The sequence below is a fragment of the Mirounga leonina genome, unplaced genomic scaffold (assembly GCF_011800145.1).
Source record: "Mirounga leonina isolate KUSES-001 unplaced genomic scaffold, KU_Mleo_1.0 Mir_96, whole genome shotgun sequence".
In the NCBI taxonomy this organism is placed as follows: Eukaryota; Metazoa; Chordata; class Mammalia; order Carnivora; family Phocidae; genus Mirounga; species Mirounga leonina.
In genome coordinates, this window is record NW_023270871.1 from 951285 (window position 1) to 968350 (window position 17066).

The window sequence follows — 17066 nt, forward strand, 5'->3', positions numbered from 1 at the left end:
TGCATTTTTCTGTATGTGTGCAAGCTTCCACCGTGCTTGCATTGTCCTTTTCAGGCCCAGGCATGCAATTTGAGGCCATTCAAAAGCATATTAATATGTTTTTAAATGGAGGAGTCTCAAATCACAGTGGGGCCAGCATATCCTCAAATCCCAGCCAGAGTCAATTTCTCATCAGACAAAATAAGTTACACTATTCACATCAGCTCTATGGTAATTCAGTTAAGCAATAAATAGAAAAATCCACTGAACAGTTGCTGGTTGGACCTCGGACCATTTTGTCATTCCCTTTCTGGTTTCTCCATTCATTTACATAAAACAAGTAAAATGTACTTTCCAATTGATACGCTTTTCTTGCAAAAACAAAACTTTTTTTTTTTTTTTATAAAAGTAAAGAAAGGCACTTTGTAAACTATGTACAAATCTGTTTCTTCCTTGTCTACACTAAGGAGATAGAGAAGATACTAAAGGCAGGGCCAAGTCTTTCTGCAAGTGACTGCAGCCGTGGAGAATCTCGAGAAAAGAGCCAGATTTCCTCCACAGCCAAACTGCATCCTGGAGCTCATGAACTCATAGGATTCTCCGACTCAGCTGGGCACTACAGGACAAGGGGTCAAACTCCTTGATCTCGTACAGGTGGTAAGGGATTAACTCATGTTGGACCAAACCAGCGAAAGCAAGGTTTTGGTACATACCTGCCTAACGGGATTGGTCTTAGGCACTTGGGAGAATGGACATTCTGTTAAATGTCAGGGACGCAGTTGATAATAACTTGTGCTCATGTTGAGGTGCCTTAAACCCGTTCGTTACAACTGACCAGAGAACATTTTGCAGCTGGGGTAAGAATCTTCCATAAATCACCCATTGGCTAGCCCGTCTCCATGTGCTTTGTAACTTGAATATTTAGGTGTTTGTTTATAAAAACATGACTTTTTATAATTCAGAGCATATGGCTCTTTAAACCAACTGTGCAATAGTGATTTATAATTCATCAGAAAGAAATAAAAACCAGAAGCCGCAGTCAGATAGAAGAAAAGCGATTTGGGGCTGTTGGACTCAGCAAAAAATAAGCATGGCTTGATTCAGTAAAAGATCATTTTTTTCTAAAAATCAGAGCCTCATTCAGTAGGTCTTAAAAAAAAAATCTCATGCCTCCTCTCTACATACATACTTGCATGTTATCTCGGACTCTGATCCCGTACCTATGTAATTTACAGCATGCATGTGTCATATGTGAAGACCAACTAGAACTGATGATTTAAAAGTGAAATCAAAAAAGCACATCACTGGAGAGTACTTGTGTGTCTCTGATGAAGGGCAATTATTTGTTAGCTTCCTTACGATCAAAGCACTGGGTAAATTATCTTTGCTGGAAAATATTTAGTGAGTCATGAAATCAAGGAGCCAGAGTTTGAAAGGATATTCGAGATGACTGGCCTGCCATTTCCTTCAGAGGAAACTGAGGCCCAGGAAAGGCAATTACTCTAAGGCAAGAGAGCGGGGACTAGAACCCAGGTCTCTTGACCCTCAGTCTGCATCCTTCTGCTGCACCAGCTGGCTCCTTGGTAGGAAATGTGCCAGAAGATGGAAAAAAAAAAAAAACCTACTTAATTCAAATAAAGAGCGTTAATTGACCATAGAATTGTAACCTTGGCTTACTTAATGAGTGGCTAATTGGGGTATTTTGGGGATTTACTTCAAGGTCAGTCTTTAACCAGGACATTTTTTTTTTTTTCACACATGCCAAGTCATATGTCAAAACAGGTTATTTTTGAATTATCAGAGTGATTGAGATACATTTTGGAGGAGAATGGACTGTTTTGGGAAAAGTTTGTTCTGGACTGGCTTGGAAGGGCAGAGTCAATCCCAAGTGGAGTATATCCCCTGGCCCTCTTGGAGCTGTGTGTACTTTTGCCAAGTCATTGTCTATCATTCTGTAAATTTAAACCCTAAATGGGTTTTTAAAAAAGTATGCCTTCTCCTTATGTAGAGTGTCATTGAGGGCAAGTGAGCCCTGACTTGTATTTCCGAGAGAGGATTGTCTCTAGGCACTAACGTACCTTTAGTGGAAATGGTCACCCAGGACAGTGCTTCTCAAACTTCCCTGTGTACATGAGTCATCTGAGGATCTTAGTACGATGCAGATTCGGATTCTGTAGGTCTGGGGCAAGGGAGCTGAGAGTCTGCATTTCCAAGCAGTGCCAGGCGATGCTGAGACAGCTGGTCCTCAGGACCTACTTTGAGTAGCAAGGACCTAGGGCACTGGATGAACTTGGACAACTTTCCCGAATGTTCTCTTCACCCTTAATGCTGGTCTATATTGGGAGAAGAGAGCTCAGATTGATTTACTTTGGCAACCCTGGAAGCCCTAGGGATGAGTTCACTTGCAAACATCAGGGCCACCGCGGAGCCCAGTTCCTGTCAGCATGGGCTTGCTGGGCTGGCATATTTAACTCCCAGGGGTGAGTGCAAATTCACTCCGTCCAGTTAGTGAGTGAACCCAGAGAATGGCTTTGCCATCAGATGAAATGAAAAACAGAGGGAGGCAGTGGGAGTCACGAGCGCTCTCTTTAAAATGGAGAGCCAGGCTTGTGGGAAGGCTGCCCTTGGAGCAGACTTGGAGACTCTTGCTACCAGACCCTGGCCGCCGTAGCTGTTGCCACTGCCCAGATGCCTGCTTCCTTAGAACTTCTATTTGAATGCTTCCGCTGGGACTGCTGTATCGGCCTCTGCCAGGATTTCGCAAATGGATCTGCTTCAGAGAGATACTAACTCCTGGCTTTGCTTACATTTTCTTGGCAGCCCAGGATTTCTCAGAACACCCAAACCAAACAAAACCCTCTCTCTAAAACAGTATGTGAGAGGTCATCACTCACCTTTTCAGGGTGGTTTTATGAATATTCACCCAGAGAAGAGCAGAAGCCCCAGAGTAGCCCTAAATTACAGAAGTAATTTCTGGTCTGTGGAAAGCCCTAAGCCTCTTGGCTGGCGACTGTTGAAAGTATCACAGAGATAGAATCAGATAAACTATACAACGCTGTGCTGGAAATTGAATATAATCATCCACTTCATGTTCCTCAATGGGCTTTGGGTTGCTATGGCATTTCACTCCACAAACAGGGACTGTGTATACTATGTACTGCAAATACTCATTATAACTTCATAGCAGAACATACCATACCCGCTAAATACGTAAACAGCTGTACTGGGAAGATAGAAAATAGTTTTTTATTTTACCTAAGTGATAGAAAAATAGTCTTCAAAAATACATTGTGAAACTTACGGGTTTATATTAAAGTAGAATTTGTATGTACAGTAAGGCAGTATTTCCATTAGCATCCTGCTGTGATTATCTTTTAAAATTAGTCTTTGGGGATTTTTTTTTTTTTTAACCTGACCGAAGACTAGGGTGTATAATAAATTCTCTCTTATGCTGAAACGAAACAGGAAAACATTTTAGAAGAATTTACCACATGAAACTCATTTACCTGTCATGTTAGAAAATTTCACTTTCCAAAACTATTTTCTCTAGAGGCTTCAGAATAAAATACAATTTAGGGGGAGAAAAAAAATATCCATGCTTAACAAATTCAAACCATTTTAAGAAAAAACTGGAGGCATCATTTTGGCTTGCATATTGGCAATGTATCACTAAGGTGATAGGAACTGATGTAAACAATGTGTCCGGTGTTCTGGAATGCATTCTTTCTTCAAATGGGTCGTATTTGGTTAATCCGAATAAAAATGAAAGAGGAGTGCAAAGGTTTGTTGGTTTTTTGAAAGCGGTTTTCATGGCATTTTTCTCACATCTATCATCTTCCTGTGGTAAACAACTGTGAGTATTTCATTTCCTTCGGTCACATACCAAACCATGAAAGCCCCTTCCAGAGAATATACCTATTGGCACTGTCCCTCAAAAATACTAAACGATGTACTTTTATTTCATTGAACACATAATTTTATAACTAAGAGCAAAAAAAAGTCAATCTACAAATCACAGGAAACAAAACAATTTGTTCTGGAATCAACTGTTGGAGAAAGAGGCAGCTGGTTGAAAATGGAGCACGAGGAGTGAACTATGGGCTGTATAGTGTCATCCTAACCACATTCTCGAGCATTCTCTAGTAGGGTACATTTCCTGTACTCTGTAGTGTTACCTGAAAAGAAATCACATTTTAACCAATCATTCCGTTAATCAAGCTATCACTGAAAGGAGTGCATAAAACACGTGGGATCCAGGTAATCCAACCCACCCAGCTGGAGTCCGCAGCTGCTTGGGGCCGAGGTGAAGGAGGCCAGGTCTTCTTCGGCTGGATTCTCTTGAAGAGATGGCGGAGCCTCCTTGGCTGGTTCTTCCAACGCAGCCAGGTTCTGAGCTCGCGGATCCTGCACTAACACCAGGATGTTGTTATCCATCACCCTGGACACCTTAGCGTACTCCTTACTGGCTTCAGGAGGACTGGGCTTCTCTGGCTGGTTGCTGTTCTCTTTGTGTTTTGGGAGCAATGACAGTGCTCCATCTTTGTTAACCTTGTGAATCTCCACGTAATCCAAGGGTTTCACAGAGATCAAAGGGGTTTTCTCCAGGGGTAACAGCCATGCTGTGCCTTGGTCAGTCTTGGAATGGAAGCTTTCTACTTCTCTCCGCTCAGCTGCCTTTTCCTCCCCTCCAGTCTCAGTGGTTTTTGAAGATCTTAAAGCGTGTGTGTCTGTTTTGCCCAACAAAGCGGCCGATGCCCCCGCCTTGCCCACAGCCAGCTTACACACATCAGCAATGTTGTGGTAAGAAGATCTGGGGCTGTGCTGGCTGGGGGGCTGTGGTAAAGGCCAGGTTGAGGATTTGGATCCGTCGGCAGGGAAATAGGGGATCTTGCCTTCCAAGCGTGTGCTCTGGGCATCCCAAGTGCAGGTAACCTTTGTTTGGGGATTCTCTGGCTTCTCAATGCCCTCAGGAATGTTACACGTGGAGGGATTTGCCCGGGCTTCCTCACACTTTTTAGACAAAAGGGAAGGGCTGTCGCAGCTGCCCCGGCCAGAGTCGCTGTCTGGATCCAGGGGTGTGGGCTTCATATCTTGATCCGGGTGTTTTGAATGGGCTGGCATCAGCTGCTGGTCCTCGCTGTCATCCACTTCTAAAAACTCCACCAGCAAGTCCTCACAGTCAGAAGTGGGAGGGAAGTCTTGGCACCCCAGGGCACTCAGCAGTTCCTCAGACTTGCCCTTCTAGGAAAAGGAGAGACGGCCGTTAGCTTCCTAACATTCGACGTCGGCCAAGCCCGTGGTCCCGACTAGGGGCAAGAGGGATGTGCTAATGGCCTCGCGAAACTTCCCAAACGTCAGACATTTATGTACCAAGCTATCTAGAGTCACCTCCTGGACTACTCCTCATCTCATATTTTTCTTTCAGTTAATTCATGATTTTAACTTAGTCTCTTTCTAAGCAATAATGATTATGAGTTTAATGGGCAAGGAGTATATGCACATATAATAAACATGCACCTATCAAATATGACGTTTGTGAAACATCAAAAACCACAGTGCTCATGCCTGCATTTGGTGCCTTGGGACCCGCTGGCCCTGAGATCTGGTTGCTGGCCTCCTAACCAACTCCACCATCTTCTGGAGTCTGGCAGTGGTCAGCAGATTCTCGTCTCTCCCTTCTCTCTCAACTCCTCCTCTTCCTACTTCTTCCTTTCCCCTCCCTTCTCGTCCTACCCTATTCTTTCCTTTCCTTCTGCTCCACTTCCTGTCCCTCTCCCCTCCCCCCCTCTCCCTGCTGTCTCAGTTTCCTCCCTCTCCTCCTCTCTGTTCTCCTTCTTCTCCCCTCCTCCTTCCTCCTGCCTTCTCTTGTTTTTCACTCTTCTTCCTGATTGCTTGACTTAAGTCAGGTACTGGTACCCAAATCTTGACCCTATCACTTATTAAAGGGTACTGACTTTGGACAAGTTGCTCTATGGTCCTCACTTTCTCCATCTGTAAAATGGGAATAATAGTAGCCATCTGGGAGGGTTCTTCTGAAGATGAGAGGTAATTGTGATTAAGAATATGAAAACTTTTTTGTGTGTGTGACACCAACAGTAGTTATTTTATTATTAAGTCCCTGTGGCTACAAGGTCAAATTTCGAGCTAGACAGTGGTTAATTTACTTAGTTGAGATGTTCATGTTGGTTCTGTGCCGGTCAGTACTAGGATTGGGTAGCGAGGTAAGAGCACTGGACCAGGAGCCCAAGTTCTGGGGCTCTAAGCCCTGATCCCATATTTGCAAACTGAATGCAGTCAAGCCAAATTCTCTGGGACTCACTTTTCACATTCTTGTTGTGTTGTTAGCCTCACAGTGGCTGGGTCAAGTGATGTAATGTGCAGGTCATTGCTTTTAGATACATCAGTGTTAAGCTGAAGTCAAACTGAAACTATATATTTCAATCTGGACAGAAATGTAAAATGTTCTAACCCCTCTTTCTATGCAAAACACTTGAATTTAAATCCCTCTTGAATCAGCCTAAGTGGGCCCTGGCAAACACTAGCCCCCTTGTACTGATCCAGTCTCTACTGAGTGCTCAAAGTGAGCAACAATTACAAGAGGATATTGCAATTATGCAAAGAACATTCAAGTGAAAACTTTAACCGAAGTATGACAAAGGAGGTGGTGGTGGGTCCCTGTTTTGTATTAATTAAAATATTCACCCTCTTTCTAAATTGGTTATTTGCACAAAATGTTTATTTCTATGCTTATGAACAGACCTGGTAAAGCTAGCCAAGTATTACTATGTGTTTGCATGTTTTCTTGACTTTCTCTCCTTGCCCTCTGACGTCTAGTGTCTGAAGGTAAGGACCCTCACGCCTCCAGCCGTCTTTCTGGAAACATGCATGCTGAGGAGCAGGGCTGAGCTGGGCGGGGGCTGAGCCGGCCAGGTGGAATTGACAGGAATTGTGTGCGCCCGTGTAAAGGTCATTATTCCAAAGCGGTGAATCACACTACATTCCCCACCTCTTCCACTTACCTCCAGCAGATGAGCATCAAATCCTTTTATTTTTGGCCCAGGAACTGGTGGAAGGATGCAGGTCACCATGCTTTAAAATAATTTGTGAAAAAGAATTAGATGACTCACCTTCTCACTTTGTAATTTTTGAAAGATTAGTATTCTCTCTAACTACCTGCTACACGGACTACAGAGGACAGGAGTTAGATTTCTGGAGCTCTATGAGACTAACGATCAATGGTGAAGACAATAATTTTAGGGGCCTACATAGTATTTAACTCTGGCTCATTGAGGAGGCCGATGCTGAAATGAGTGGATTATTTGGACTACTTGCTTCTCTTGATTGGAGCTGCTTTTTTTTTTTTTAATTTTTTATTCTTATGTTAATCCCCATACATTACATCATTAGTTCTAGATGAAGTGTTCCATGATTCATTGTTTGTGCACAACACCCAGTGCTCCATGCAGAATGTGCCCTCCTCAATACCCACCACCAGGCTAACCCATCCCCCCACCTCCCTCCCCTCTAGAACCCTGTTTGTTTTTCAGAGTCCATCGTCTCTCATGGTTCGTCTACCCCTCCGATTTCCCCCCCTTCATTCTTCCCCTCCTGCTACCTTCTTCTTCTTTTTTTTTTTCTTAACATATATTGCATTATTTGTTTCAGAGGTACAGATCTGAGAGTCAACAGTCTTGCACAATTCACAGCGCTTACCAGAGCACATACCCTCCCCAGTGTCTATCATCCAGCCACCCCATCCCTCCCACCCCACCCCGACTCCAGCAACCCTCTGTTTGTTTCCTACAATTAAGAATGATTGGAGCTGCTTTTAATGGGGGTTTTACTAATGCACCACCGGGAACCTCAGTTTGATGGAAAGAGCACCAGCTCCAAAGGAGTCCATCCTGCTCCTTTCGCTAGCGCCGATAAAAGATTTTCTATGGGCGAGCACGCTGTAGCTAATGGCTCAAAGGAAGTGCTTGGCTTATGTGTAGGTTTTCAACATCTTTGCATTATCCTTTTTGGCTGCGATCCCTGACAACCATGATTGGGAGGAGGGTTGATAGACAGTGAAGTACCTATGGCCTTTCAAAGCCACAGCTGCGACCATAATCAGACAAATAACAGCAGAAAGAACGGCCACAAAGATCCACACGATGGTATCTTTCATGGTGACATCTACAAAGCAAACAGTCGGAAAGCTTTGATCACATGAAAGCATCATTAAAAACAAAACCAAAAAAACCCCAAATAAGCAAAAGTCATGAACAAAAGAATTTTCCCCCCTTCCCTACCCCTCTTTTGATTTGAACAGCAATCCAAAGAGTGCTCAGGTCACTGAGTGCCTCAGTGACAGGTTTAATTTTTATTATTAAAGTTTAATACGTTGCATATAGTTTACAGTACTCTATAAATTTCAAAATCCTTTTACATATTATTTTATTTGGCCCTTTAGGAGGAAATTCAAAGTCACATGGCCCACTGCAGTAATAATAATAAAGGCCATCACGTATTAAGGTTTTGTTAACTAACCTCTTTACAAACACTGCCTGGTATATAAAGATGAGGACACGGAGGCTCAAAGAGCGATTTCCCCACAAACATGTCAACTATAAAGCTGCAGTTGGGATTTGAACCTGGATCTTCTGCCTCTAGACCTTGTGCTTTGATTTATTCAATAAGAGCCAGGGCTGAACTGGATGCACATGCAGATCTTATGACCCACATTTCAGGGCTGTTTCAAAGCCAAGCCGAAGCAGGTTTTGTACTTTGGCCGGGCAAGCTGGCAGAGGAGCTAGGCTTTGCCGTGGGGTTCCGGGTAAGACCGCAAACTTCACTGAGCTTCATTTTCCTCGCTTTTGATTCCTAACGCTAATCCTATTCTCTCTGAAGACCTGAGAGGGCTGGAAGGGCCAAACAAGGTGAAGACTTTATAAACCATAACATACTTTAGAAAAGCAAGATAAACCATTCTCTTGTGGAGCACAGGCTGCCATGTTTAACGGCACTTAGAACTGAGCGCCTCTTATACACTGTACCTTCATACAAGGGTCAAGATGTAATCGACCTCATGGACTGAAAATTGGTTCACGCCTTTGAGATGGCATACCACCTTACAAATTTTGGGACAACTAGATGATGACCTTGAGTGAATTAGAGGGATAGGGCAGATGGGGAGGGCAGAAAGGCTGACCATCAAGCCCTCTGAAACCTGCCAAGTCCGCATTTGTAGCCTTATCCTGGAAACTGGTCCTCACTGACAGTGACCTAGGGAGCAGTGCTACACTTCCAGGTGTCTTTGTATTGGATGGAGAGATGATAAACCCACCTCTATTTATTCTTCTGGCCAAGGCCTAAAATAGTTTCTCTCTTAGTAGTTACTACATGCAAACTTACTAGATTCATTTTGTTTTAGAAATACTTTGGAGTATAGGCAAAGGGGAGGCAAGACACTCACCATTAGGTATCTGGATGGAGCTCTCTGGGCTCCACTCACTCCAGAATCCATGGTCTGGCTTGCAGCGAACCTGGACAAGGTATTTCTGTCCTGGATATAAGCTGAGAATCTTAAACTGAGTCTGCTGCCCAGCAAAATGAGTCTAGGGACAAACAAGGAAGATAGAAGTCACTCTGACTTGTGTTATATTTCTTCATAGACGTTTCCTCTAGATAATAAACTATTGGAGAACCGAGGCCAGCAGATTCAATTTTGTAGATAAATCTCTGTTCTTCTCATCATTTCACCCTCCTAGCTCATTTTTTCCTCCTCGCATTGCTCACACAAAAATTAACGGGTTTTCTAACTCTCCATGGGGAACACTATCGACATAGAGTCAAATATTCTGCTCCCTATCCTCTACCCCCTTCTAAATTCTAGTCTGTGGAGGACAGCCGGTGAATACAATTGAAAAATGGTTATTGGTTATTTTGTCAACCCTAATAATTTTATTGATTCAAGGATTACCAATTAGTATAAAGCCCCTAGGTGAAAGAGAACCAGGCCTTCAAGTTTGTTGAAACAATAGCATACAAGAGAAACATAACTTTACAATTGAGGGATCAGGTTGTCACCTCTCTGATCCCAGAGTTGGCCTTAGAGTCATTTCTGGTGGGTTAACCAGATGATTTCCATCTCCTGGCATGAAGGATTTAATAGCACCTCTGAGGTACTCTTGCTAAAAATTGTTCAACCTGAATCTGATCAAGTTTTTAGATCTAATTGTCTGGTTACAGGAAATACAGGGGCAGAGAAATTAGCCAAACGACCTCACAGAGAACTCATCAGACAAATGCAGAAGATGGGACATCATCTGAGCACGTTGAGATGGAAACAATAGAACAACCAGCCACAATGTGTGGTCTTGGAGTGGATTCTGGTTTGGACAAACTAGCTGTTAAAGATATTTTTTGAAGCAACTGGGGGAGTCTACGGCCATACCACCCTGAATGCGCCAGATCTCATCTGATCTCGGAAGCTAAGCAGGGTCGGGCCTGGTTAGTACTTGGATGGGAAGCAATTGGGGGAATTAAAATATGGACTGGCTATTAAATGTTATTAAGAAATTTTAATTAATTTTCTAAGTGTGATCCTATTATTTTGGCTATGTTTGGAAATGTTCCCTTTTTTAAAAATTTGCATTGTTATCATCGCTAATGGGTTTGAGAGTATCTTTTTTAAAATTGAAGCATAATTAACATACAAGTGTTACATTAGTTTCAAGTGTACAATATAATGATTCAACAATTGTATACATAACTCAGTGCTCATCCCAATAAGTGTACTCTTCATCCCCTTCACCTATTTCGTCCATCCTCCAGCCTACCTGCCCTCTGGCAACCACCAGTTTGTTCTCTGTATTTAAGAGTCTGTTTTTTTGTTTGTCTCTTTGTTCTTTGTTTGTTCATTTGTTTTGTTCCTTAAATTCCACATATGAGTGAAACCAAATGTTCCCTTTTTTTCTTTTTAAATTTTAAGCAGGCTCCATGCCCAGTGTGGGGCTAGAACTCACAACCCTGAGATTAAGAGTCACACACTTCACTGCCTGAGCCACCCAGGCACCCCTCAAATGTTCTCTTTTTAAAAGAGACATATACAGGGTAAGGGAAGGAAAACCGACTGGGAAGAAATCAGAGAGGGAGACAAACCATGAGAGATTCTGGACTCCAGGAAACAAACCAGGAGGGGGGTGGGGGATAAGGTAGCTGTGTGATGGGTATTAAGGATGGCATGTGTTGTGATGAGTACTGGGTGTTATACACAACTATTGAATCATTGAACACTACAACAAAAACTAATGATGTACTATATATTGGCTAATTGAACATAATAATAAAAAAATAAATAAAAATAAAAGAAACATATACTAAAATATTTAAGAGTAGACTATTATAATGCCTGTAATTTACTGCATTATTTCTTCCTTACACTGAAGTATTTGCAAGTGAATAAAAATACCATTGATCATGGACTGGTTACACTGAGACTTTTTCCTCCTACTTAGTGCCACGTAAGTACACTCACAAGTGTCTCAATCTAAGATATCCTGAGGGAGGTGGGTTGGATACCTGGTGGAAGACCTGTTCAGTGCAAGGAGCTAGCTTTGGGTGAGTATGAAGATGACCCCCATCAATCCCAGTGGAGGGGAGGAGGCCCTTCCACGTTGGGGTGGGTCACATCAGCATCAAGAGGGCAACAGGGTTACCCCAAAATGAGGAGGAATGACTTATTCTCAGCTGCGAGGGCTTCATCTTTGCCAAGGACCTGTTTCTTTCCAAAAGCTTCTAGTTGACTCACCTCCCACTCAGTTGCTTTCTCAGGTTTTAACCGAATTTCATACTGGAGTGTGAGCCAACCAGATCTAACGTCAACCAGGGTGGGTGGGTACCATTTCATCCACAGATATGGTTTTTTGTCTTCTGGCTGTTTTAATTCCAAAGTTAGGTTCACAGGAGGGTCTGGTTCAACTGTAGACAGGAAAGAAACTCCACATTTAGTAAAAGTGGTATCTGCACACAGAACCGTATGACTTAGAGGCGGCTCTCTCTACTGTTTCACTCCACTGTGGTTATGAGACTCTCGGCATTTGATATCAGGTGCTGGTCAGCAGAACTGGGGTTAAGTTGAAGCAAGCAAGATGCAAAATTTAAGAAGGCACAATTGGCCAAAAAGCATAGGAAAGAGGCTCAAAAGTCATTGAGACATGCAAGTCAAAACCACAATGAGATACCATTTCATACCCGCTAGCATGGCTAGAATTCAAAGAGTGAAAAATAATAAGTGTTGGTGAGGACACTGGAGAAACTGGAACCCTCGTCCATTGTTGATGGGGATGTAAAGTGGTACAGCCACTGTAGAAAAAAGTCTAGAAGTTACCTAGAAAGTTAAATGTGGTATTACCATGTCACCCATCAACTTCACTCCTATGTATATACCCAAAAGAATTGAAGGCAGGTGTTCAAACAAAAACTTGTACCTGAGTGTTCATAATACCCATTAAATGTCCATAATATCCTATCCAGAATAGCCAATAGGTGGAAACAACCCAAATGTCCATCAACTGATGAATGGATAAATAATGTCTATATCATGGAACATGATTCAGCCACAGAGGGAAGGAAATACTGATACACGCTAGAACATAGAGGAATCTTGAGAACATTATGCTAAGTGACAGAAGGCAGACACAAAAGGCCACATACTATATGATTCCAGAATAACCAAATCTATAGAGACAGAAAGCAGACTAGTGGTTGTTCTGGGGCTGGGATAAAGCGGGGAATCCAGAGTAACTGGTTAATGGGTATGAAGTTTCCATTTGGAGTGGTGAAAGTGTTCTGGAACTAGATAGTGATGGTTGCATAACCGTGTGAATGAACTAATACCACCGGATTTCACATTTTAAAATGGGTAAAATGGTGAATTTTATGTTATGTGAATTATGCCATACACACAAAAATAAGGAGGCACTTACTCTCAGGTTCCTTTAAGTACAGGTCTGTGAGTAGCCCTGAAGAGTGCCTTGGGTACCAGCTTGTCTTACCCTAATCTCAGTCCTGCTGGTCAGTAATATCTTCTTGATTCATTTATTACCTCCTCAAGTCAGTCTCCATGCCAGGGGGGGATGTGAGTGTAATTGTAGTATATTTGGCATTATAACCTACAGTTGTCTAAAAAAGTGAACTTTAGAACATTCGCCACTAATCCTAATGCTTATATGTTAATAAGTAAATGCCTAAGAAAGATCATTTTATATGTACTTACTAAACAAACATCATCTGTATACTGAGAAATGCCTCTGATCAAAAACCACTGGTACAAAACTGCCAGCAAAATGTTTAGGATGAATCCTTGAAAGCACAGTTTCTCAACCTCAGCATTATGTATCTTGGACCAGACTCTTCTTCATTGGTGGGTTAGGGTGGGTGTGTGGGGTGCCGTCCTGAGCACTGTAGGCTGCTAAGCAGCATTTGTGGCCTCTACCCATTAAATGTCCATAATATCCTGAGAGCTCTTCCCGCGGTTGCGATAATCAGAGATGTTTCCTGTCATTGCTAAATATCCTGGGGGAGGCAACATAGCCCCGAGTTGAGAATCACTGCTTTCAAGCATCTTCAACATTGCTAAATGTAATTCAAGGGCAGTAGGAACAAGAACAAGAACAAAATCTATTTCTGAGAGATTATCTGTCAATATTGTCATTCTGAACTGCGGGTTATCACTGGATGAGACTCAGGCTGATAGAAAATGTACTGTGGTTAATACTGATTAAAAAAAATTTTTTTTTTTTTTTTTTTTTTTGAAGAGAGTCCCAAGCAGGCTCCACACCCAGCTCAGAGCCCGACATGGGGCTCCATCTCACAACCCTGAGATCATGACCTGAGCTGAAATCAAGAGTTGGGCATAAACTGACTGATCCACCCAGGCACCCACACTGATTTTTAGATGAATTCTATGGCATCAACATAGAATTCCTGTCATCAACACTGTATGATGTAGGGTGATATGAGAGTTCCATAAACCCTTCTTCCATTATTTTGGAAAATACAGCCCAACAATTTTTCACCAGAGAATTTGTTTTCCACAGCTCATGTGAAATTGATGCCCTCATCGATTTCACTTTTTAAATGCACTACTCTCTAGTGATTCCGTTTTTTGTGACTACATTCATTGTAGCAATGGCTCATTTCAGAACTTCTTTTGCTTTTGCTGTTTTGCCCTCATATGTTAAATCTGTAAGAGAGAGCCCACGACAAAGGAATTATTTGGCATTTAGCATCTTCAAGACTTTGTATCTCAAGTAATTTATATGACTAGAATTTATTTTATTCCTACTTGCCACTGGGGTTGCCTTTCTGAGTTTCTTAAACTAAGATCACATTCAGTTTCCACCCCCAGGCTCATTCCAGTGATTTGCTGCAAGAGAAATTATTTAAGTGTGTACTGGTTGGTGTTGGAAGCTTTTCTAGTTTTTAAGGATAAACCACTGATAACATGCCATTGGGATGATATGCAAGTGAACACTTCAGAATCCTAATCTGATTTTCCTTGCTGAGTGGTGTTAGGTAAATCCAGAAGACTTGGGTAAACATGAACCTAATTAGCTATTCCCTAGATTATTACCCAAGATGAAGGCTGAACCCCGGCCTGGCCAAGCCATCTCTTGTCCTAAGATTCCCTTTGTCACCCCTGCCACACCGTCCAGGCCACTACAGTGATGCCTGATTGCCCTGCAGCTCACTGTTGATCATGCAAAGCCAGAAGCAGCGTTTGGGTTGACTTTGTTTTACTTTGCTAATGACTTCTCCAAACGTTGTACTTGTGATCTTGGCCTTCAGCCTGTTGTTCAAGTAGTAGTATTTACTCCTCAAATTATTTATTTTTAAAATAATAGCTCCAGTTGCTAAGAAGCACAGGTATATTGAGAATTGAATTTGGGGGAAATCGGTTTGGCGCAATCTCTGTGGGTGCAGAAGCAGATGAACACCTTCTAGGAGCTGCTACTCCATGGAGCAGCTCTGTGTTCCATCGGGAGAGAGAAAGTAAGGGAGAAGGGGACATCGGTTGCAGGAGGAGGGTTGGAGGGAAGGAGTGATAAGGGATGCATAAGCAGAACATTCCTTCTGGATGCAAGAGGATGAGAAGAAGGGTTAAGGGAAAGCACAGAAGCATAAGGATCCCACGTGCCAGTCCTATTGCCATGAATGACTTGATAAAAATTGGTTTGAGAAACTCAGTTGAGAAGGATATTGTAAAATTTCTGATCTTTCTTTTTGGGGATGCAACCAAAAGCCAAGAAGACTCAAATTGAGTTTGACTATTGGTAAATCAATAACTGAATAACACATTCCTTACCTGTCACCCTTCCCCTTACCTATGTAAGTCACGTCCACATAACGTGGATCTGAGGAACTGCTTCCCATCTGGTTTGTGGCATTTATTGTGATGATGTACATTGTCCATATGGAGGTGTGCTTCTTGTTGAAGTAACAGGAATTGGGGCCACTGGTTATGTAGTCTGGACATTCGTGTGTGATTGTCTCTCTGCAATGAGTAATATATTAGCAGTGAATAAGAAAGTAGTAAACAGAGTTTAATCTCCCGAGTAGACTAGTAACACTGGCTTTTGGGGATCAGACATTTGGGATGCAAGAACCAGAGTGAGGAACAACTCCCCAAACTTCTGTGTCCTGCCCATGTCAGCCGGGGGTGAGACAAGAAAGAGGGTGCCAGAGATGGTGGAAGGGTTACGTGAGGTCCTCAGTGACTCTGCTGCTCATCAACACCTCCCTTCGATAGGTTTTTGTGGGCTTTGGGATATATGCCCCCTGCCAATAAATGCTTGAGCTCTCGATGGCCAAGGCGCCGCCCTACCCAGGGAACTGCTGCTGGTCATCTCAGGAAATGTGACTCTCCCTGGTACATACATCCCGGGGGCCATGCACGACGTACCATTTATTGTGCATATGTGTTGAATTACATTTCATTAAAAAAAGATGAAAGAGGGTAAGCATTGCCATCAGTATATTCCAGATTGCCCTAAGTCAGCAACAGAGTAACATGACTAAGAAAGGAGCTATTTCAGGACCAGGTGGCCTCATTAGGCTGCTCACATGTAGACGTCAGGGCCTCAACGCAAGACACAGCACAAGGTGTGAAGGCTTATTTCATTTTGGTTGTCAGTTTGAGTTCCTGAACTCTATTTACATGATACTCCTCCAGGTCCCAGAAGGGATGACAGCGTTGTGTACAACAAAGTGCCGTCTTTGGGATGTGGGTCAGCTGTTGCAACCGGTAAATGCTTTTTTCACTGAGGAAGGATACAGCCCTCCTGGGCTTTCCAGGATGGTTTCATTGTGAGCAAAACAAGATCCTCACCCAGAGATGACCTTGTTTAGCCCTCACTGCAACCTTAGCTCCAAATATGCCCTCTGGAAGATCAGAGATCCTGGATCAGCAAATGCTAAGGAAAAAATCCTTACCTCTCTTGGCTTATAGGGCTCTTTCTTGGTCCAAAGGATTACATGATAATCCTCTGAGATTGCAAAAGTAACAAATGGCACAAGGTTTACATCTAAAAGTAACTAGCATTTAGGAAAGATCCATATGTGACCTTGGGATACAACCTAACCTTGGGACAGACACTGGGAATAATGCTGTACTATATTGCTGGGGTAGCGGATGACCTTATATACATGGAGAGAGCTCGTCAAGGACATTAACAGGAGAGTGTAGGCATGGGCAGTGAAGTTCTTTTCCCCGGTGGTAGGAGCCTTACTCATGCCAATCCAGGGGAGTGTGGTAACTCTAACTTTAGGCCGGGAGATTGAGAGCAGTCACGTGGCAGTTGATAGGAGAGAAGAGAACTTTTTACCCTTCCTTGTGGTACATCAGCGTGTAATTAGTAGGAAGTCCTCCGTCTTCCCCAGGTTTCCACCAGCAGGTGAATGTTTCCTTTTCAGGAGAACGACATTTAAAGATCTCAGGTTTTCCAGGAGGTGATTGTCCTAGAAAAAGCCAGAAGTCACTTAGGAACAAGGTGCGTTCAACCATTGGACCCTCCTGCTGGTGACATAAGCAGACTGATGGG

General features: G+C 42.9%; 1 protein-coding gene across 2 annotated transcripts in view; it reads right to left on the reverse strand.

The window, feature by feature from the left end:
• Nucleotides 1–4045: 4045 nt before the first annotated feature.
• Nucleotides 4046–17066, reverse strand: part of LOC118006337 (prolactin receptor-like) — a 34433-nt gene continuing 21412 nt past the window's right edge. For both annotated transcript variants that reach the window (XM_034998955.1, XM_034998954.1), the window contains 7 exons: nt 16851–16983; nt 15351–15520; nt 11774–11943; nt 9437–9578; nt 8058–8157; nt 6999–7068; nt 4046–5220 (listed from right to left, as the gene is read on the reverse strand). In XM_034998955.1, coding sequence (XP_034854846.1) covers nt 4201–5220; nt 6999–7068; nt 8058–8157; nt 9437–9578; nt 11774–11943; nt 15351–15520; nt 16851–16983 — 1805 coding nt within the window. In that variant the 3' untranslated portion in view covers nt 4046–4200. The remainder of the gene's footprint in view (nt 5221–6998; nt 7069–8057; nt 8158–9436; nt 9579–11773; nt 11944–15350; nt 15521–16850; nt 16984–17066) is intronic.